Source organism: Anastrepha obliqua, chromosome 4 (genome assembly GCF_027943255.1).
Source record: "Anastrepha obliqua isolate idAnaObli1 chromosome 4, idAnaObli1_1.0, whole genome shotgun sequence".
NCBI classification, from domain to species: Eukaryota; Metazoa; Arthropoda; class Insecta; order Diptera; family Tephritidae; genus Anastrepha; species Anastrepha obliqua.
The window spans coordinates 121,714,224-121,738,095 of record NC_072895.1 but is presented as its reverse complement, the minus strand read 5'-3'; the positions used below and the strand labels follow the sequence as shown (position 1 = coordinate 121,738,095).

The following is a 23,872-nucleotide window of genomic DNA, read 5'->3' as shown; positions in this document are numbered from 1 at the left end:
ACGGAGGACTAAGCTCCCCTGCAAGACGTTCATAGAATTGTAAAGTGCTCTAAAGAGAAACCCATGAAGTCTGCCATACAAATTGAAAAAGCGGTGAACTTAAATGTTTCTGACATTATGGTACATGGAAGACTACGGAAAGCAACTCGCAGTCTACGAAAAAAGCCACTCCTGACACCAAACAAATACGACAAATTGTTTGGAATTTGCAAGAAACCATGAGAGCTGGATAGTTGACTACTGGCGTAATGTTTTATGGACTGACGAGTCTAAAATAGTTTTATACGGGTTCACGTCCACTCGGCATAGAAAATCAGCTACAATATATTTATTTTTAAAACCATTGAACTGTAAAAATACTGGTATGGGGATGTTTCTCATATTATGCCGCAGATCCCATACACCAAATTTGATAGCATAATGGAAACCAATATTTATGTGGAGAATATTGTCGTATTGGATAGAGGATATGCCAATAAAATGGGTGTACCAGCACAATGATCCTAAACACTCGAGTCGAAAGGTCAAGTATTGATTTCGCGCAAATAAAATTGATATTTTGGGATGGCCACCTCAGTTCCATGACCTTAATTATATATAAAATCTGTGGATGGGCTTAAAAAGATCTGTACACAATGCCGAGTAACAATCAATGACTTTGGGAAATTCTTAAAGATTTTTGGCGGCATATTCCGCAGCAGCAACGTGAGCAATTGGTGGTCTCAATGCACGCCGTTTTGATGCCGTAATAAAAAACAATGTTAGTTTCAACTTTATATCTGCAATCTTTATCAATGCAATTTTTTTTAAATTTCTTTATAAACTTTGCCCAATGTGTTACTTATATGACCACAGTTATTTTAATATTAACCCCAACTTTCTATCTTCTCTTATAAAAAGTTATGGTTTTTGTTATAGAATTTCTTTAAATATGTATAGAATAATATTTCAAATAAAAATAACAACAACAACAACAAATTTTGAAAAAATGTTGTATAGATTTCGTAAGGCTATTTTCGTGTTCGCAGCTGTAAATGCGTCATTGGAGACAGGCGTATTGTTCTCGTTGCATGGCTTAGTTTTTATTGCACGACAGCATTGCTATCGATAGCTGAGAGAAACATGCTGTGGCTTTTTGTGATACAACTATAACAAATACAACAATTACAAATGCGTCGAACTCCCCGGAGACGAGCGCGAGCCGCAGCTGTTGTGGTCTAAATATGCGGATAGAATACTCGCTCACAAATGCTTGAATATACAAACACAAACAAATGCTTGCATACATACAAGTGGAATAACTCGTCCTCGATATCATTGCCATCGTTGTTATTAATATTGCAATTCAATTTGCCTAATGGACTATAACACTTTGTGGTGTTGTTGAGTCACACTAAAGTAATGCGCTCACGCCAAAATACAACCGCACGAACACACACACACTTTTGGCGGCTATTTTCATTTTTTATTATATATTACACGCTTGTTTATTTTTTTTACATTTTCCTATTTATATATATTTCATTTAATGGCGCTTATCTTTTATTCGCTTTTTCCCCCACCAATCGTACTCTCAGCATATGCTAGTTTTAACTTTCGCCAGCCTTCATTGCACAAAAACAACACACAGAAAAACAATTACAAAATATTATTAAACTAATGACCAGCTTTTAGTTGTCAGTGCTTTTTATCGACACTTTGTGTGGCTCTGCATTTTTAATTACCACCAGTCAAATTCATTCCGAAATTGTCTGCATATGAAAACTTATTACATTTGTACGCCGTGTGCCACGAGCAATCTACCGCAGCCATCTAGTATTCGAGTCATTTAATTAATTATGTAATTAATTACATTTTATTTGCTTTAATGCCATCGATTTTATATCAAGGTTGCTTGTAATAATAAATAATAGTAATTTACACTAGTTTAACTAATCGCTTATTTATCTTTATTTCCCTTTTATTCTAGGACCTCTTTCAGAGGTGCAAACAGCTGTGGGTCTGGAAGTGGCGCTACCGTGTGACCTAATGCCTGGCACAATGATTGCTGATAAGGTGCAATTGGTCATCTGGTATCGGCAGGGCAACGTCAAGCCGATTTATACGTAAGTACCGAAGCATTTTATTTATTAAGCTAGCTAATGCACGCGACCTGGTTTGCGTACAAAAGGAGATTTATTTAATAAAACACTTTCGAACAATAATTTATTCAAACTGAAAGGCAAAAAGTTTCTGTGTCTAGTTGACATTATTTTATTTTACGGTATGCACATATATAATTTTGCCACTCTCTTTCCATCTCGGGAGGAATGGAGTAAGGGACTTTCACTAAAGAACTTCGGCACTACCGTCCTTGCAGTTGGTTCAAAAATTGATTGTGGTGTTGGAGTAGGTATATACAAGTATCATATACTTAAAATTTAAAAATCTGTACGTCTCTCTAATACCAGAAATGTCTTCCACGCTGCAATCCTGGCACTGGATTCCGCTACAACAACTTCTAAATCAGTGGAACAAAGCAGAAAAAGCTTTACCACCTTGGGTGAAGACCATCACGTTTCCTTAATCCATTTTAGATCCCGAGACAACGGAACATTGAAAAAAAAAAACCATTCGAACTGACAAGTGGGGATCTGCCATGAATAACATTCTTGCCAAATCGGTATTCACACCACTGGTGCAATCAAAAATGCAATCTCCTCAAAATATCTACGGATCGCGGATTGTAGATGGATAGACAGCATGCAAAATTAGTAAACCCTTATGGCCCACTTACAACTAAATGGTGATTTTTTAGCTATTATCTTTTTAAATAGTTAGTTTAAACAGCTGACGTACGTTTCGTGTTTTGTTTCATTGTCAAACATCTTCAGTTTGGTCTATAATTTAACTATGAATCGTCTTACAAACGAACAGCGCTTGCAAATCATTGAATTTTATTATAAAAATGCCTGTTCTTTTAAGAAAGTTTTATCGAAAAATTGTGTTCAGCGACGAAGCTCATTTTTGGATGAATGGGTACGTAAATAAGCAGAATTGTCGATTTTGGAGTGAAGATCAGCCAGACGAAGGGCAAGAGCTACCAATGTATCCAGAAAAGGTCACAGTTTGGTACGGTTTATGGGCTGAAGGTATCATTGGACCGTATTTCTTCAAATATGCTGCGAATCCTAACGTAACTGTGTATGGTGAGCGCTACCGTGAAATGATATCCAACTTTTTTTTGCCCAAAATGCAAGGGCTTGACTTGCATGACATGTGGTTTCAGCAAGACGGTGCCACATGCCACACAGCACGCGTAACAATGGACTTGTTGAGAGGCGAGTTCGGTGAACGTTTTATTTCACGGTCGGGACCTGTGAATTGGCCACCCAGATCGTGCGATATAACACCTTTAGATTATTTTTTGTGGGGCTATGTTAAAGCTCATGTCTACAGGTATTCAGACAAGCCTGTTTCAATTAACGCATTGGAAGACAGCATTAAAGCATTTATATGTGAGATATCGGCCGAAACATTGGAAAGAGTATGCCAAAATTGGACTAAGCGGATGGACCATTTGAAGCGCAGTGGCGGTCAACATTTGCATCAAATAATCTTCAAACATTAAATTATATGGACTGTACTATCGATTTAAATCAAAATTTGTGTGTTTTTTTGAAAAACTTTCCTATAGCTCTTTAAAAATCACCCTTTACAAACAAACGTCAATATTGGTAAATACGAAGCGAAGGTATGCCTGCAGACTCACCGCAATGAGTTATCAAATGCCTTTTGATTTTCAAAGCACTATAACAATTTCACCGCCAATTATTTACGAACGTGTACGAAAATTTCATGAGAGCCGGACGAGCTGGGTATATACATATAAGTATAGTTGGCGTTTACCCCCTCCTGCAATTTATGATATTCGTCTTGAGGTTGTTCCACAAATGAAGGGACCTACAGTTTTAGCCGACTCCGAACAGCAGATTTTTCTTGCCCGGAGACTCGCACCTGTATACTTCTGAATGATAGCCTCAAGAACAATACTTTGAATAAATGTATTGCACTGGTTTTTATTTAATAAATGCTCAAGATTTGGGAACATTTCTAATTTTCAAACTGCAAGAATTTAACTTTTTATGAAACTTATTTCTCTAAATTTTTCGCTAAAAAGGAAATATGAAATAAAACAAAGTTTCGAGGCCTCAGATATACTTATCACTCCAAAGTAACTGCAAATATCGTCTATTGCCAAGGCACTTTATGCATGTAATTTAAATAATTTGTTTCAAATTCAGAAGTAATAATCACTTGAAAGTAGCCATGTGGAATTACTAAGAGCCTGAACTCCAACCCAATATAAAAAATCGACATAAATTAGCACTTTAGAAAGTAATAAATCTACGAAATCCATAAAATACAAATAAGCAAGGGCAACCTCTGCGTGTTGAGCTGCATTTTCATATACATGCACACACATACATACACATGTACAGAAATACATGCATGCATAAATAAGAGCATAAATCTCCAGCTCATGGCGGCATTTGAACCATTTATGAGCGCATGCCAAGACAAATTAAACCGTAACGGCAAATTTATGTATTTAAATTCATGTCAGTGTGTGTGTGCATAGCCATACATATGCACATAACTAATTTGAAATGATGAATGTGCAACTCATTTAATGCTCGAATTGCATACAAATGGCGTATGACTTGTAACATTATAAAAATGAGGAAACATTAAAAATTTGCCTTAAAAAATATTATTTCGAAGAAAATCAATGCAAAGGCTTTCATGGAAAGATTACCAAAAAGTTCAGCAATTAAAAGCAAAAAAATTGTTTAATGCTTAAGCGCTGCAGGGAGAGGTCGTGCAGAACAACAGATGCGCAACGCCAGCAGGCAGCAGACAGCCAGCAGAGTGGTTATCAATGGCGGCGCATTGTGAAATATGAAAGTGCCAAAGCGTGGCGCTGACGTCACAACGCTGGAGCTTACATGCTCTTACAAGGCAATTAATACGTATTTATAGCTAAGTACTTATGCGGCACACAATTCGGGCGTATCATTTTATGTGTTATGAGTAACTGTATATGCGGTTCAGCTTTCTAGCTGGGTTGGCTACTTTAGACTCTTTGGTATTAAAAATATTAAAAATATCTTTGAATGTTCCTGACACTTTGCTGTGGCGATTTTTATTGGTGATCATAAAATTTGATGTCTGCTATATTCACACATACATACTCGTATGTATGTAAATATATTTAAATCGAATCATATGTTTGTGCGTATGTGCGCCACTAACGCTTGAACCCGATCAAACATGATTGGGGTCACTACGGCCGTTTGAGTGATTGCATTTTTGATGGCTTAATTTGTAAGCCAGCGCAAAGCAAAAGGAGAAAAAAAAATAATAAAAAATAAATTAAATATAACCCAATGAAACGATTTTAAAATGCAACTGAAAAACTTGACCACCTCCTCATGTCACATGCTTCAAGGGTCTCCTTCGTGAAACAGAAACCCAACAACGGAAATACTCACGGTTTGCTGTGCTTCCTTCCGCTTTTGGTTTTGCCCACTTGCTTTCTTTTTCTTTACGGACTGAACTTATTTTATTTTAAGTGCTTTGTCTTGCCAAAGTTAATTTCGTTTGTTTTCTATAAATCGTGCGTATTCTCTTCGCGCTGTGTGTGTTCCTTGCCTTTTATAGCATTTTATGTGCTATATAAAAGTTGAAGTTGAATTTGGAAATTGTCTCAGCCCACCCCACAGACACCAAAGTAGCAGAAATGGCGGTAGATGTTTGATTTTTAGTCTGTCCAATGCCGTTATTTACCTACATAGTTATTTGCCACATTTGTGGTACCCCAAAGTAATTTGTTTTCCAGCTCATAAATCATTTCAAGTGTTAGATCGACCCACCGCCAAGAACATGGAAAGAATAAATGGACAGAAAACAATACAAAGAAGACTGCGTATGTTAATCGATTTTGATATTTATTTGTGTCGTTTTTTTGCCGCTATTTTTTATATTTTTTTGCGATGGGACTTAGTAAACGAAATTCAGTTGAACTGTAGTTTCGAAAGTTTCAAATGCTTTTTTATATCACATATTTTCCGAGAAAAATAATCGGGAACACAAACTCAGCACCTAATGTTTATTCAGCGATAGTATTTCTTTTCATTTGTTTTTGCACTGCTAACAAAAAGTTCAATAAATGGCATAACTTTGCATAGACACGCTCAGAACAACCATAAAAGTAAGGCAAAAAACTCGATATAAAATAAGCTCGTTTTTAGTAACATACGAGTATGTATATGAATGTGTGTATAACAGCACATGATGCGATCAATTTTCCAGCGACCGCATGCCAAGTCCCAAGTGGCAAATAAAAGGCGGGATAAACGCAGAAAAAAAATGTTCCATGGTAGAGGAAAGTTACAGCTGATGAAAAATTCTTTAGTTACAGTGAAAATAGAAAAGTCGGAAAATATGCAACAGAAAAATTAAAAAAACAAAAATCACGAATTGCAAACAGAAATTGAAAAAAGTGAAACTACTTTATTTCCGAATGCGGGGAATGAAAATCTCGAAGTTTTCTCAAAGTCCTAATGGAGTGCTCACCTGTGGTCCACAGAACCATATTCACCGCACAAACATCAGCAACTGCTCTCTTAAAAAAAAAGCAAAAAAAGTTAAATTTGTAGACCTGTGTAATTAGTGGCATTCATCGATAAACTATTAATATCTCCACAAACCTTTGTCCAATTAATGCCATAATCGAATAGAAATTACGGCCTTCAAAGACGGAAAGCTTAAGTTATTCCTTGCTTTATTTAGAGTAACACCGACGTAGGCTTGGCTAAGTAATCGCTGCTATGGCAATAATAACAACAATCAGTAAGTACCGCGTCCGGAACAGTTTACTGTAGCTTTTAGTCCTTCTCCATTTTCGAATTTTTTTCTGTTGAAATTTAAGAAGTTAAAGGGTCGGTTTATTTAAATTTTCGTTTTGCAGTAATAAAATATGACAAATTTTTAATTGGAAATTTTTTTCCGATTTTACTTTCGATGTTATATATCAAGTATTTAATTCATAAAATAAACACTGTTTCCCCCGCCCCTGAATCTGTCCCAAGTCACCAACTGCCTTATCTATATAAAAATGCCAACAAGTACTTCCGCATGTCATCAGTCTAATGCTGACTGCGTATATCCATACACACATACAGACATATTTTTTATTCGATACTTGTAATTTGATTTCATCCCAACCCACTGTGTTCCCATATTTACGGTTGTTGCAAGAATTTATTTTGTCACTTCAACGGCACACAAAGTGCAGCTGACAGACTTAATGACTCTCCAAGGTAAGTAAATCTGGCCACTAAAAAGGAGGAATGAATATCAAACAAAAACGAACAGGAAAACAGCAAAACAAAAGAGCGTTGCGCATGAAGTAAACCGAGCTAAAGGCAACAACTACTCCATCAACAAGCGATATGGATATCCGGCGCGAAATTTGGCAGAAGAGCTTCACAATAACTACGAGTAATTTCCATGAAAACAAAAGCACTAAAGAATTTGATTGAAATAATAAAAAAGAAGAGTGATAAAAAGTGAATAATGGGAGAAAAGTGCGAAGTGAAGAAAAACGCATTTCAGCGCTGACAGCGGGTAGAGGGTAAGCGAGGACGGCGTATACGACTAGTGAGGCAAGATAACCCATGGATGGGCTGTGGTGGCCGAAAAGGAGTTTGAGGTGGCAGCTGCTGAGCAAAGAGCAAAGTTGAAAAACTTACGAAGGGAGTTCTTTATTGGATTCTTAGACTTTTTCGAACTCAAGCGGAAAAGTGCTTTTGCGAAAGTTTTTTTTTTTTTTGAAGCAAATGTGAAATTAAATTATTTCTTTATTTCACACACTTTGCCTTTATTTCCTCTCTCAAACAGCCTACAGAATTTGTAGCAGCTACAGAATTTTTAATCGAAATGTTTTTTCTTCTTTTTTCCTTTGTTCTTTCATTAAAATTTCCCACTGACAATATATTTGCTACATACCGTTAACCACTACGCACAACCATTTGCCACCTCTTGTTGCATATCAATCGCGCGCGTTCGTCAATGCTTACAACATTTCACACACATACATACACACTCACGTGCCTACATATACACACGTACGCGGTTGTAAAAGCGCCGCACATAAAACAGATTCTGTTATTGTCAACATTTTTTTAGGAACAACATATTTTCTGAAAACATACAACAACAGTATTTAATGTGCTGCTGGAGAAACATTAAAATCCGCGGCTAAAGCAGCAGCAGATGTCGCCACTGTAAGTAATGCTCCCCCTACTGAAAAGCCAGCTGTTTACCGCCCCAAATCTTTGAGGCGACATACATATGTACGTACATGCATGCATATATACACACATACATACATACTTATATAACATACGGTTACGAGCGTTAAAATCTGCGCAACAAAGGCAGCAAGATAAGCCAGTGCAACAGCGAGCACGAGTGCCCTCATAAAACGTCGACGAAATGGAAATTGTGGCACTCAAAAGAGGAAAGGAAAAAAATGAGCTTGTCAATTTCATTCATGTCGTTATTTAAATTATAACATTTTATTGATTGACATAATTTTTCAGATTTTGTTTCTTATTTTTTCTTTCGATTGAGTTTGTTGTAACTGCTGCTGTTAATGCCACCTTCGTACAAACCTATAAACGTATATACATACATACATGCATAGATACATACATACGGACATATATATTTATATTTATACATATTAATGTATGTCACTATGAAATTGTTGTTCTTTTCGTTGTCGTCGCTTTAGTACCGTTGTTACTTATCGTTTATTGATTCCTTTATTGTTTTCATTTTAACTTTTGGGTATTTTTAATGAATTTCATAATTTGGCTGCGACAAGCGCAGAAAGAAATATTTGATTGCGCTCAGAGTGTCGTGTTGCTTTTCAAGTAAAAGGTCGCAGATGAGAAAGCAGAACAACAAGAAGTTAAAAGTAAGCCCAACAGAAAGAATGTAGAAAACATGTCAAAAAAGTGTTTGCTGTCTTTGAAGTATATGGGATGCAGCGTCGTGTGTGTATGTGTATGTGTGCATGTGCTTAGGTGTGTTTATACAAATTCGGTTGCATGCATAATGCATTAGAGCCTCACCCGCTGGGAAAAAGCCCATCAACGTTGTATGCATTTGCGTATGCATGTCTATATGTGTCTCTAATTTAATTAAGGCACTAAAAGGCACAAAAGTCACATTTCAATGAATAATTACGAACAATTGCTTTTCTTTTGTTCGAAATTACGTGAAGGTGATAAAAAGATGAATAATAAAAATAGGAAAAATTCGGGAGTTATTCGCAAATTAAACAAGAAACATTTGCTGAGCAAAAAAATTATAAATTTTTAATGTTACAAACAAATGTATGCTCTTCATTGCTTTCACGAAACAAATATGGGTGTTGAAATTTAATTACAAAGAGCTCAAATTTTTGATGAAGAACGCAAGGGAAAAGTTTTTCATTCCTTTTTTTTCAAATTTGGTCACTCAGAAAAAGCAAAAATTGTTAAAGAAAATTTTTCAATCGCTCTTACGCTTAGAAGTTGAGCTTAAGCTCCGCCTCACAATCTTGAGCTCAGGCACAATTTGATCAAATTCAGAACTTTTGCAGGTATAAATAAAATTATGCTCTTCATTTCAAATTGTAAAGTTTCCAAGCTCACATTTTTGATGAAAAGCCACAAATAAAAACGCTAATGTATTTCCATTCCGTTTTGACCACGCAGATAAAGTATAAATGCTAAATAAAGGGTGTTTTTTTAGAGGTTAGGTTTTCAAGTTGGCACTACTTTTTTCGTAGATGGTCTTTTTGACATCTGTCACTTGATTTATGCTCAGTTTGGTTTGCCATTTCATAATGAACAGACTTACACCTGAACAACGTTTGCAAATCGTGCAAATTTGGGCCCAAAACGAGATGGCCACCGATCCCGATTTTCACAAGAAAATGTTGTTCAGCGATGATGCTCACTTTTGGTTGAATGGGTATGTCAATAAGCAAAATTGTGGCATTTGGAGTGAACATAATCCACAAGCTATTGCTGGGACGCCGTTACATCCTCAAAAAGTCAGTGTTTGGTGTGCTCTTTGGGCAGAGGGAATCATTGGTCCATATTTCTTTAAAAATGAAGCCGGCCATAATGTTACAGTCAATGGAGAGCGCTATAGAGCCATGATTAATGACTTTCGTGCCTGAATTGGACGATGTTGATGTGGACGACCTTTGGTTCAAACAAGACGGCGCTACATGCCATACAGCCAACGCAACAATCGATTTATTGAAGGAAACTTTTGGTGAGCGCATTATCTCGCGCCGTGGACCTGTGGCGTGGCCTCCAAGATCGTGCGATATAACACCGCTGGACTATTTCTTGTGGGGCTATGTGAAATCGCTTGTCTACGCAGATAAGCCCGAGACGATTGACGTCTTAGAAGAGAATATTCGGCGCGTTATTGCTGACATACGGCCCCAATTGCTGCAAAAAGTGGTCGAAAATTGGGCCTCTCGGCTGGAATTTATTCGAGCCAGCCGCGGCGGCCACTTGCCCGAAATCATTTTTAAAACATAATGGCAAACCCTTATCTTTATAATAAAGCTAAATTCTTGGCCATAACATTAAATTATATACTTTTTATTTCATCTTGAAAACCTAACCTCTAAAAAAAACACCCTTTATAAGTAGAATGTTCAATGATCATTTGCATGGCATTTGAGCTGAAGCTCCGTGTCACAATTTCGACCACAAACATAGAACATAGAACTCTTTGATTTTAAACTTTTGAATTTTTACCCATTACTTAATTAGAAACTTTCAATGAAAGCTTTATTACTCATTATTTATATTATACTTTCCCATCGGTGGACTTTAACTCATTACTTCTGTGAAAGCTCTCCTTTAAAAAGCTATTACGATTTTGAGCTCATAACGAAGTGAGACGAAACCATAGTTGTATAAATTGTACCAGTTACAATTTACGATACGTTGATAGGAATGCCCTTGTGATTAATTTCGTTACAGCAGGGGACTGCTGCAGATATGTAGTTTAACCTATTGGTTGTTATTGCTATTGTTGTTGTTGTCCGGTAACTCATCTAACGGCAGACCCATGAAACGTGCTGTTTCACAAGGCAGCTGGTTGTGCGTACCGGAATGACTCTGGTTTTCCCCGGCCAAGGGATGTCACCGTAGTAAATTAGCCCTGTCTAGTGCACTGAACCTCACACATCGTTTAACCTTTTGGTAGATCAGTTCGATTTTCATTTCAGGCTCGAATAGCGGTGCATAATTCCGCACCACATCGCGAACCTAGGAAAAGTCAGTTGGGCCGCATGATTCATGCAGGTGGAAATACGAAAGTGCTTGAAACAAGGCATGAAATTGATGAACACCGAAGGAACCTAGACTCCGCTAAAACTTCAAGTTTCAATTCTGTTTTTATTTTATTTTATGAATCTACATACATACTCCAATCTATTCTCACAGCGCCAAGAAAGATTGATTTAGAGCAGTTGCAGTAAATATGAATCCAGGGACTAGGTTGCGAAAGTTTGAAAAAGGAAATTTTATAAAAAGTTTGCCAAATATTTATCTATGATATGCTACAAATTTTGAATAATATTTTTTATTTATTATGAAAGAAAAAAAATATAAGCAAATATCCTTTTGCCAGCCTTCGAAGAGGTGTGTACTTAAATACTACCAAATACTTAGGTAAATATGCAAATATTAATACAAATTGAACTATCCGCATTCACGCAACTCCAACTGACCCAATGAATTTTTGATCAGAGTCAAACAGCTGAGCTGAGCCGCGTTGATGCCGGCGCGTCATTTACTCAATTAATTCAAGGCATTGCTGCTTCAGTGGTTTCCTCAAGGTTGTTGTTGTTTAGTATCATAGTAGTCAAATTTTTCAGTATTCTGGCCTCCTGGTGTGAGTTGAACTCAATGGTTTTATTGTTAAGTTAACGATTTTCTTCTATTGCTTGGCCACTTTGAATATTTTATGCGGAAAGTTGCTCACTTGGGGAAGTTTAGGGCTAGAAGAAGATGCTTGTCTTTCGTTGATATTAGCCATATCCATTGTTTTGGGAAAATTCATTGCCTTGCTGATTGTGTTTCCTCTTTACTTGGGCTTTTACAAGTTTGCTTTTGTTTTTAAAATAAAAGCCATTGAATACTAATGTAGCGGAAGGGCGAGTGGGGCTCCAGAATCCGCTGTTGGACCTACAACGTTTATTATTATGTACCCGTAAGAACTTTATTTCAATTTGACATATGTAGGCATGTCTATCCGGAGGCTATTGTAGTGAGTGCACTTGGCGCATTTTAATAATTATCTGCTTAGCGCAGGAAAAAGTCGCAGGTGCACGGCCTAACAACCGTTTAGTGGTTTAAAAATAAATTGGGAAAATTGGTGGATAGCCGGCCGCCGGGTAGCTGACAATTCCAAATTAAATATTTATGTAAATTTAAATTATATGTTTGCGTACATTTGGATGTGAGTGAGAACGTATGTATGTGAGCAAGTATGCAAGTTAGTCGTTTATTTAATTTGTAAACTTTTTTAATTATTACGAGTATTCAATTATTGTTTGTTCGTTTAAAACTTACGAGGTAATCTATTCTGTCAGTAGCCTCGAGTTGGTTTGAGTAATTTTCTACTTTTAATATATGTTTAACATAATAGACAGCAATTATATCATAGGTACTTTGAAAGCCTGCTCATTACTTTAATTATACCCAATTCATGGTAATAATAATTTGTTTTCTTTTTTTTTTTGCTGACATACGATATTTATAGTTTCCTGGCACAGCTGAAAGATTCTGAAGTCGCAATAACGGCAATAAATAAATAAGCACACTAATTTAATTTGTTGTTTTAATGCTAAACCTTGAGCTCCGAACTAAATATTTCGACCGCCGTGGCCGAATGAGTTGGTGCGTGACAACACAAATAGGAGGAGGAGCTCGGCCAAACACCCAAAGAGGGTGTACGCGCCAATTATATATATATATATATAAATATTTGGAGGCCATTAAAACAGTTTAAGTCATATTTAAAATTTTTTTTCAATTTGGGTGCACAAATATATAATTTTCTTTGGTGTCCAAACTCGCGTCTCATCAATTATGCGGACTAGCAAAATGATAGGAAAACTAAACTTTTTCCCAAAAAACTTTTTAAAAAGTACATTTTATTCCAAAAAAATAAAAAAGGTGGGGTCTATTGTGTTTGAGTGCTGGCCCAAAATTCCAAATACTTAATAAATCTCAAAATTATAAAAAAATTTCAAAACGAAAGAACTAAATTTACAAAAATATGTTCCCAACATTTATTTAAAAATATATATCTTGTCACACAAAATTTAACAAAAAAAATTATAAAAATATTAAAAGCAACAGAAGATAGTTATACTTAAAAAACTCTAAACCCGAATTTGGAACAAAAAAAAAACTTGTTTATAAAAAACTTTTTCCCAAAAAACTTTTCTAACAGTATATTTTATTGTGAAAAATTGAAAAAAGATATATACAATGTTGAACATACGATGGTACACCTTAAAAACTCTATACCAAAGTCTTCTATACTTCTTCTGGGCCATATTGTATTTCGAACTCTGATGTGGTCCACTGACGTGATCTCTGATGTGGTCCTCTCATGTGATCCATTATGCTTGACCGCTACCCCAAAGTTTTAAGCATTGAATACACCTAAAATTATAATATTTTTTTTTTCAAAAACATTGACCATAAAGGATAATTAAAAAAATAAATTTTTTCTGAAATTACTTAAAATAACTGTATCTAATTAATTCTAAAATATTTAACGAAAAAAAATTATACAAATTATAAAAAAATATTTCTTCTTAAAAATCGTAATTAAAAATGTCCCATATTACAGTACTAGGCCATAATGCATACTTTTTTAATTCTTCTGCTTATGTCTGATTATACTTGACAAATAAACCAATTTTTAGAAAAATATGCAAATATATCCAGAATAATTAGACCGCTTGACATGGAATATTTCTAAGATTACATTTCGCTCAAATGCCTTAGAAAGATGCCAGATTCTGTTAAAGACGCATCGCAATCCAATCACTTTTGTTGTCCTTCGCCACTTTTGTCCACGCTACCATTGAAGCCATCGAGCAGTCTTCACGATTTTTACCTACTCTTCTCTACACTGTAGCACTTAAGAATTTTGCCAGCCAGCTAGATGTCACAAAATCACAACAGACAGCTTACATTTTATTGTTATTTTTTATTTAAAAAAGTAAATAAATGTCAAATTCTAAATTTTAATTTCTAGCACTAGCAGCAGAATGCATTCGTTCTATTTCTACTTCGCTTCACTGCTAAATGTGCGCTTTTGTTGTGAGTAAAAGTGGCAAAAGTTTATGGAAGAGGTTTGAGGCTTTCGTATAGAAATTCCTTACAAATCCACTCAAACACAAAAAAAATTAAACAATGGAGTTAAAGCGAATGTGATTCCGCTTCTCTTAAAAAATCATTTACGATTACTTTCGAAAGAGCAAAGCTGCTTCTCATTTAGCTTTTCGATAGTTCGATTTTATTCTTAATTTTAAATTTTTCTGCACGTAACGTTTCTATAGCAAATTAATGACTTGATACTTTTTAATGTTGCACTAAAACCGCTTCCTTTCCAAATTACCAGCACAAAATGTGAAGTAAAAAAAATCGCACCTCACTACCTTTCAGCAAGTATATCACGCAAACATATTTACATTTCTATTGCCACCGCTTTACCAAACCATTAAATTGGTTTCATCAATTTTTATTGCATTGCAATAACAGGTTCGGGTTTTTGGCATCAAAATGCAACACTGTCGGAGTGATTACATTTTCTGGACTATAAATTTAATATAAATTTAATGTGCGCGCGAGGGACTTTCGAAGCAATATTTGAGTACGTTTTAATAACCCCCCCGATGCTTGGAAAAAGGAAGCTGTTACTAAGTTGTCGTAAAACCAATGGCCAGAATCACGGGTGGGCGAGGTAAGAATCGAGATATAAAGAGATAGATACTCGTAGTAGTGGGAAGTGGAGTAGGGAAGAAGCTGAGGTCACAGAGGGAAATGTGTCGCCTGAAGCGTTACGGTGCCGCTAATCCCTTTTGTGGTTTTAATTTGCCATGTAATTTTCCGCTTCCTCATTCAAGTGCTACAGTTTCTACTTTTTAGCATTTTTATGTGATTCTATTTGAAACGTGAGTTTGTGTGTGTCGGTGAGTGTGTTTTATTATTCCTTTAAGCGCTGCTGCCAAGCAAATGCGCAACGACTGCATTAGATCAAAAAACCGTTTAAACTTTGTAACCGACTACCACGAAATTTTTTCAGCTTTTTTTAAATTTCATTTTTAATTTTTTTATTTAGGTAATGAAGCGTTTTGTCAAATGATACCATTTTAGGCAGACATTCTAGCGCTAAATTGACAGTTTTGTTCGACTTTTGTATGCAACCACATTTCTAAGCGACAACTATTTGACAAGCATTCGATGGGTTAATAAAATGCATGAAAAATTTTTAGTCTTTATACGCTTGTAAAAACAAAAAAAGGCATTTAAATAAACAATAAAACGAACGAGGGGAACATATAAGAGAGCAATCGTACAACAGCAATAAAAGTATCAATAACAACAAAAATGAATGTAAAATTTGTGTGAGCAAAAGCTATAAAATATTTCCATGTTTTTTTATAATTCTTTTTGTTACTATTTTTTTTTTGTTTGCGGCATTTTTGGGTGAAAAATGTGAAAATATATATGTAGCTCGTAAAATTTGAATGCCCGTTGCTTAATGGATGAACTTTGTCAAAACACTGGCAAACAAATAAACGGACGAGCGACTGGGCGCACAAGCAGCCAGCGCTGTAAAATGTAAACGCTTACATCCATAAGCCACTAAGCAGCTAAGACCAAGTGAAGAAGGGCGGCTGCTGCGGAGCGCTTGGACAATTCAAGCTAAGCACATTTCGTTTGCATTGTCGCCCACCACTTCCTTTGCACCTACCCGCCTCATTTGCTGCCACACTAAACTTTCAACACAAAATGTGGGCTATAAAAAATCGTGCGCATCAAATGCAACAATAAAACCAAGCAAAACGGTGTGAGTGAGCGATTGGCATTTCACACATCAACGCCCGTTACAGCCAACATTAAGAAGAAAAAAAACATACAACAACAAAAAGTATGCAGAAACAAAAGTGGCAACATGCAGCATATGGTAGCCAAAAAGCGACGGAAATTCTTGTTATCACTCCGATGAGGGCGCCTTTTTCGCCTACCCAATTGCTGGGGCTTTTACCTGTTAAAATATTTTTTTATTTAATTTTTTATTATTTTTTTAACTTCACAGTGGCTCAGCACAAAATTCGCTTCTTAATTTTAGCGCATTTTTACGTTCACCCAACGCTTTGGCCGTAAAAAGCCAAAAACCGCTCGGCAGACTAACAGCTTTGCGAGCTTAACGCCTAAAAGCGACTCGACACGTCGATCTCATTGTGTGCATGTGTGCATGTATGCATGTATGTGTATATACATGTTTTCTCAGTGTGTCTGCGCTTCCATCAAATTATATGGGTAAATGGCACGAACGAAATTATTGTCAATTTTAATAAAAAGTTGTATTTATTTCTCAAATTTTATGGCGACAAATTTATTTAATTTTACAAAAATTAAAGCACACTTTTCTACAGCTTCTTACTTTGCTTTGGTTTTTGTTTTAATGATAAGTGACAGCCATTTGTTGTTATGCTGTCGCTTTCAGCGAGTTGTCAATGGTTTTCAAGTGTATTTGTGTGTGGGTGTGTGCGCGTGTGTGCTTAGGCTGCTTGGACGCTTTTGAAGTTTTATGGTTGCTATATTTAATTGCCAAATTGACACTTTTGACACGCTTCATGAGTTCTTTTTTGTTTTTCATTTAGACAATGTTTGATAGTGAAACTTTTGCTTGTATTATTATTGTTGTTGTTCGCTAAAGTAGGTGTTTATGCCACATAATTTATGTGGATTGTTGACAAATGTTACATTGTAAGCACTTTTGAAAATTACATTTTTATTAAGCTCTTAATTTTGTTCGGGATTAAGGGGTGCTACATTGGGAGTTGAAATATGTTCTCTGAAAAACAAATATAAATGACACTTGGATGTCAGTAGTGAATAGTTTCTAGACGGTAACTTTTTTATGACATCTTCGAGATTTTTCAAGCAGAAGGCTGTACAGTTTTGATCATGAATACTTGCACGATAGAACAGCGCGTGAAACGCAGAAATTTCGGGACTTGATTCGTTGAACATAAGGCTGGTTTTTCACGCAAAATCATCTTTAGTGATGAACCTCCTTCCACACTGAACAAAGTGACGAAGCTCCATTCACACTTCAACAAACAAAATTGCCGCGTCTGGGTAGAAGAAAATCATCGAGTAATTTCAGAAAAATTATTATATGCACTAAAATGTACTGTTCGGTGTGGCTTTTGGACTGGTGGAATAATTGGGCTATTTTTCTTCGAAGATGAACATGAACAAGCTATTACTAATTGAAGATCTTTTGTACCCTGAGTTTGAATGAATAGACATAAACGATCTTAAATTTGAACAGAATGAAGCCACAAATCCTGCAATACAGGAAAATATTGCCTTATTGCGATCTAAGTTTCCCGGTGGATTAATTTCACGTAATGGTGGTATAAACTGACCGATCAAACTTCACCAGACTACTTTTGTGGGGGTGTTGTAGTTGCAATGTAGCCACGAAAAGGAACAAATGATGTGCTGAAAGAAATAAAACAAGACTTTTCGCTGAACGATACGCACGTAGAACATTATTTTTGCAAGTTCTTAATACAGAATATAGGCGATCATAGAAATAAATGCATTTTATTTCATCATTCATTTTTCTACAAATAATCGTACGTATTTATTAATAATATTTTGTATTACATTTTTAAATATTTAAATTTTATGGTAATGCTTCTGCTTCGTGGTGATTCAACCAACTGCCCAATCGTCCATAATCCTGTCCATTCTCTGATGTTACCTAGCCAAGACATTTACTTTCTTCCAGTCCCTCGTTTGTCTTCGATTTTGCTTTCCAAAAGCAGTTGCAATAACTCATATTTAGGACCTTGCAATAATACGACCGAAATACACATGCTCCACTAAGTCGGCGCTCACCCTCCAATAACTTTTTAGTGAATGAAACACACAACCTGATTTTATAATTTTTATAAATTTGTATATATTTATATGTTTAAGTTTCAAAAACAAAAATAAATTTCAAGATTCCTCACATACGTGTTTAGATAACGGTGAATAATGGCTGCAACAAGTAAATAAAGCGACCATAAAGTATGCGTTCAGTCTTAAAGTCTGATACAAAAACATGATATGCTATATGCAAAAATTAAATCTAATATTTAGTTGGATATCCACGTTGCTTCAGGACTTCACTCAGCGTATTTGGCATTGAACTTACTAGTTTCTCTGTTTCCTCTGCTGTTATCTTCCTCCATTCTGCCTGCATGATACTCCGCCAAACCTCTTTACTAGTAATCACTTTCTGACGAATTCTTTTTTCCAATAGATCTCACAGATGCTCGATGGGGTTAAGATCTGAGGACTGTGGAGGTGTTTTAAGCTATTTTGGCAAAGCTTAACGATCTCGGCTGTGTGATTCGGGTCGTTATCTTGTTGAAACCAAAATGTTCTTTATAAGCCGAGATTTTCTGCACTTTGCTTTAAATTCCGTTTTAGTATGTTCAAGTATCCCCATTTATCCATCGTCGAATCAATAAATTCTAACTGAGTCAACCCTATTTGCCGCCATGCAGCCCCAAACCATAACCCCGCCACCTCCGTGCTTAACCGGGCCAACAAGATTTTGCTTTTCAAGAGCAGTTCCAGGTTTTCGTCAAACAATTTGACGGCCTTTTATTCCGAATATACAAAATTTACTTCGTCTGAAAATATTACTTTTTTCCAGAACTCGGGAGGCTTATTTATGTACTCATTAGCAAACTGAATGCGTTTACGTCTGTTCAAAAGGGAAATGAAAGGCTTTTTTCGGGCGACTCTACCATGGTATCCAGCTTGACGTAGAACATTTCTGGCAGTTTCAGCGCAAATACTTTTTTTAAATGTTCGATTTATGTTTTCAACTAATTTTTAGGACGTAATCCGGGGGGTTAACCTTTGCCAAGTTGATTATAGAACGCTCTTCCCGGGTCGATAATTTTTTCGGACGCCCTGACCTGGGCTTAGGTGTAAAAATCCCAGTTTGCCCAAAATTTGTTACAACTCGCTGAATAGAGGAATATGTTCTCCCAATAGATTTTCCAATATTTTGGAAACTTTTTCCGTCTTTCCACATTTTTATAATTATTTTCCTCTCAGAAACCCTTATTTCTTTTCCCTTTCCTTCCATGTTCTTTAATTATCTCCAGTTATAAATAAAATGTTCAACTAAGCTTTTTTAACATTCAGTCGAAGTAATGCGCAATCAAAAATTAATATAAACTAGGAAAATATCTTAAAATTAACGGTATCATTAAAATAAACAGGCTGAACGCAGACTTTTTGGTGCCACATTTACATGCTGCTGAAATTATTTTCCCGTTATCTAAAAAGTGAAGTGGGGAATCTTGTTTTATTTTTTTGCCCTTAAAAGCTGGAAATGTAGTGAATAAACAAATTGCAAAGATTTCAATTTAATCATAACATTCTATTTTGTTTTTAATAAATTTAAGAAGGCTATTCGGGTGAACGCAGACTTTGTGGGGCATGTGCATGTGGTTTGCGGCGTTTTATCGTTAGTAGCAGGACTTAATCGTTTCGAAGTTTGGCTAGGACTTCTTTGTTACTGACTTTGTCCGTAAATGTTTGTGTTGGTGATTTGTTGAGTGTTTTTTTTTAACAACTATGTATTTGGTTTTATGGGAGTTAATACTGAGGTCGTATTGGAGGCCTTTAACGTTAACTTCTTGTACGAGATGTTGCATTCCATTGGGTTCGCAGTTCGGCGTCAATATAAGTTGAAAATACACCTTTTTTTCTTTTCACCAATACTCACTCGCCTTAGTATGTCAAATAGCTTTGCGTGCAGTACTTTACTACAAGTTTTTTCATGGTCAATGGAGCATATAAAAATATACAATATTTCTGGAAATTTTCCTGTTCTGCACCAGGATTTGAAGGCAGAAGAACGCCTCGCGCGTCCCCATAGCTCGTTTGAAGCCGAATTGTGTACGGCCCATTTCTTATTCACATTTTGTAAATAAACCTTTGTGAAGGATCTTAAGAAATATTTTCAAATCATGACTAATTAAACTTAGGAGTTGATAATTATCGCATTTGTTAGCTTATGTCTTATTGCTTTAATTAATTTGTTTGGAAATTTTCCATGGCGTCTATGCGGTAGCTACACCACGAAAGTTCAAATTTCTTGCTTTACGCAATTTTTATACATCAATTCTGCCACGTTTGCCTAATGCTCAACTCTGACTTCAACAGCCCCATACAGACGCGCCACCTACACTAATTTCTGGTTTCCCATACAAGTATTTGCTGCTAACACTTACACCCTCTCCCCACTCTCGCTCTATTACGTTCCGCTTAATAAATCCACCTTCAATAATAATTCTTCTCGCGCGCACATGACCCACGTCGCACCACTTCTTGTATAACTTTTCACTGAAACCGACCATGAGATCCAAGAACAAATACAGTCAACCCCTTGTAGCACTTACGACTTGCACTTCTCGTGTAAAGGTGTAGGTAGTGGTTCCTTTATTGCCACACTAACAGCAATCTGCCACGCATTCGTGTTTGGTTTTGTGGATGTATATATGTTCGTCGGGCTGTTAGCCAGTGAGTGTGCGCTTGTCACATGTGTTGCTGCTGGCCATACACTTGTGCTGCTGCTGCAAATTGAACTCAATTAACGCGCATAATTCATTCACAGCTTAGAAAAGCAAAAACATTTACAACAAGTGCCTTAACTGCATGTTGGTAAATAAAATATGTATGCTTGTGAAGAAAAATGGTGTACTGGTGTTTGTGCACATATATGTACATACATAAGTAAATATGCTTGTCAAAGGCAGTGGCTTCTAAATTACGGTCTTCTCTGGGGGTTAAATAGGAAGCACGGTCATTATTCTAACAGTAGATGGCTGCATGTAACGTAAGATTTATTTTGGCCGCAAGGAAAATCAATGATAACAGTTAGCTCTCATACATTAAGCTACTACTCGTAATGAAGCTGGTAGATACATTTTAAGGTATTTGTAAATTTAAGGAGCTTTAAATAGTCAGGAAATTGAAAAATTTAGAAAAAGAAAAAAATTTCTAAATTTTGTCATATATTTTTATAAACTTTAACTTAATTTATATATTTATATGTCTTAAAATAATGTTGTATAAAGCTATTTGGGATGATCTCTGAATTCCGTCTAAAGGGTCCTTTTTACGTGTGCGAGTTATTTATTCATTTTATCCCTTCAAAACCAAGAAATAAAAAGCTTCCATTTTTGAAAAAACTAGTATCCGAGCAAAATATTTATTTTGAACCACAATGCTGGTTCCAAAAAATACTATTATGGAAGAAATTACTTATAGAGTGGAAGATCCTTATTGATCAAAAAACCTTTTCGATGAAGTATGGAATTTATTGCCTACCATTCGGGAGGGCGTAAGTTGGGAACTCCGTATATGAGAAACAGCAAAATGTTAGAACAAATTTTTCCTAATAGCTGTTGCTCCTCGGCAGGCACTGGCAAACATCTGAGTGTAAAAGCTCCTCATGAAAAAAAGTTTCCATTCGGAGTCGGCTTGAAACTGTAGGTCCCTCCATTTGTGTACCACATTGAGACGCACGCCACAAATGGGAGGAGCTCGGTCAAATACCGAACAGAAGGCGTACATTTTTTTTCTTTCTATTTTAATTTTTTTATGTATTTATTATAAAAAACAAAAAAAAGTAGCCTGTCTCTGTAACTTTCTAGTATATTATAAATCATCAACAGGTTGGAAGTTACAGAGTTCAAAATGAATTATTTGGAAAATGTTATTATTTAAATTGAGCTGTATATGTGTATAATTGAAATTAGAAATTGGTAGCCAAAAACAGAATATATGTTTATATTTCTAAGAATTTAAGAATGATTGCTTAGAAAACTTTCGAAAATCCTGCCCATTGGCCTTAAAACAAACGGAAGTTGTGATTAAATTACGCTAAAAGTTTTAAAAATATTTTTGCCCATATGAATTTCCAAATACGCACCTAACTTTGCCATATTCACGCAAATTTTTCTGTGGATATACCACAAATGAATATATACAGTGAGTACCATTCAAAATGGAGCATTGATTTTCGTGTATTTTTTTATTTTTTATTTACTTTTTTATTGTAATTACTTCTTATATTTAATATCCCTAAAACATACTTTATATGCTAACAAAACAGATATAAATCAAAGTTACAAGTTGTTTAATGAAACATGAAAAATCGACTAGAACACACTAAAAACATTCATCATTTCATCACCATTTGATAACCACATTTTCAATTTAATTTGTATCAGTTTTTTGCAATATTTATTTGTTGATGTTTGCTATCTTTTAGATATGATATATCCCAAGGAAAAAAAGCCTAAATTAAAATAAAAAGCTTTTCAAAAAATTTAGTAAATTGAATGATGTTTTTTATTTGGTTTCTACAAATTCTTACTTGAATTCGACAATAATAAATCACGAAAATTAAAAAACCAAATTTATAAAATTTCCGAATTTCCGAATTTTTATAAAATTTTTTGCAAATAAAAAAACATTTTTCATGTGGTTTTTGCAATATTCATATTTTTGGGTTTTCATTGTTTTGAAATTATGACTTCAATTCTAAACAAAAAAAAAATAAATAAATATATAAACTAAGTACGAACGTGCGCCAACCTAAATCCAATCAATCTTCTCCATTATATCAACAGCTCTGGCTGACTGTAGATATCTATCTTTTGGAGGTTTCATAATGGTATCAAAACGGCGCTTTAGTGATACTTGAGGAGTCCCAGCTGCACTTCAACCATTTTACCTACCTATTCAAAGTACGAAAATCAAATAAAATCTTCGAATTTCCATTAAATTGCCAAACATCTTTTATACAATTTTTACATACTTTTGGGAATTTTTTTCTTTTGCAATATTTTTTTTCATATTTTTTATACTTAGAATATATTTACCCTATGCAACCAAACAAAGTCTTAAAGTAACAAATTGCAAAAAAATTTAAAAAGGGTAAAAAAAATGTTTAATAGAATTTTTAATGTTACTTTTTTGGTAGGTTCTTTTCTATATTTCAGTTATTTGTTAATTTAACATAAACAGTTATTTTATATTCCCAAAATATATTTTCTTTATTTAACCAAAAACAGTATCGCAAGGCCACAAACTTAAAAAGGAAAAACACTACAACTAAATAAATTTCATTTCATCGTTTATTTTCCCTTTGATCCATGCTTTCAAAATTATGTTTGCTACCACCACTGTAAGGGCCACCTACGCACGCTCTACTTAGTTGTATGCAGTGCACACATATGGATTGATTCTCATTTGCACATAAATTACTCATAATACTCATAATTTCTGACGCGTTAATTAATTTTTATCGCAATAAAGAGAATTTCCCCATGGAAATGTTTCTTCCACACAATGCGTTTCGATTATTTGATTTTGTTTATTTTTTAATTTCCCCAACTTCCGTT

General features: G+C 35.3%; 1 protein-coding gene across 1 annotated transcript in view; it reads left to right on the top strand.

Annotated features, from left to right (window-relative positions):
* Positions 1-23,872, top strand: part of LOC129245064 (uncharacterized) — a 203,492-nt gene that overhangs the window by 113,179 nt on the left and 66,441 nt on the right. The window contains exon 3 of the mRNA XM_054883032.1: positions 1,970-2,105. Coding sequence (XP_054739007.1) covers positions 1,970-2,105 — 136 coding nt within the window. The remainder of the gene's footprint in view (positions 1-1,969; positions 2,106-23,872) is intronic.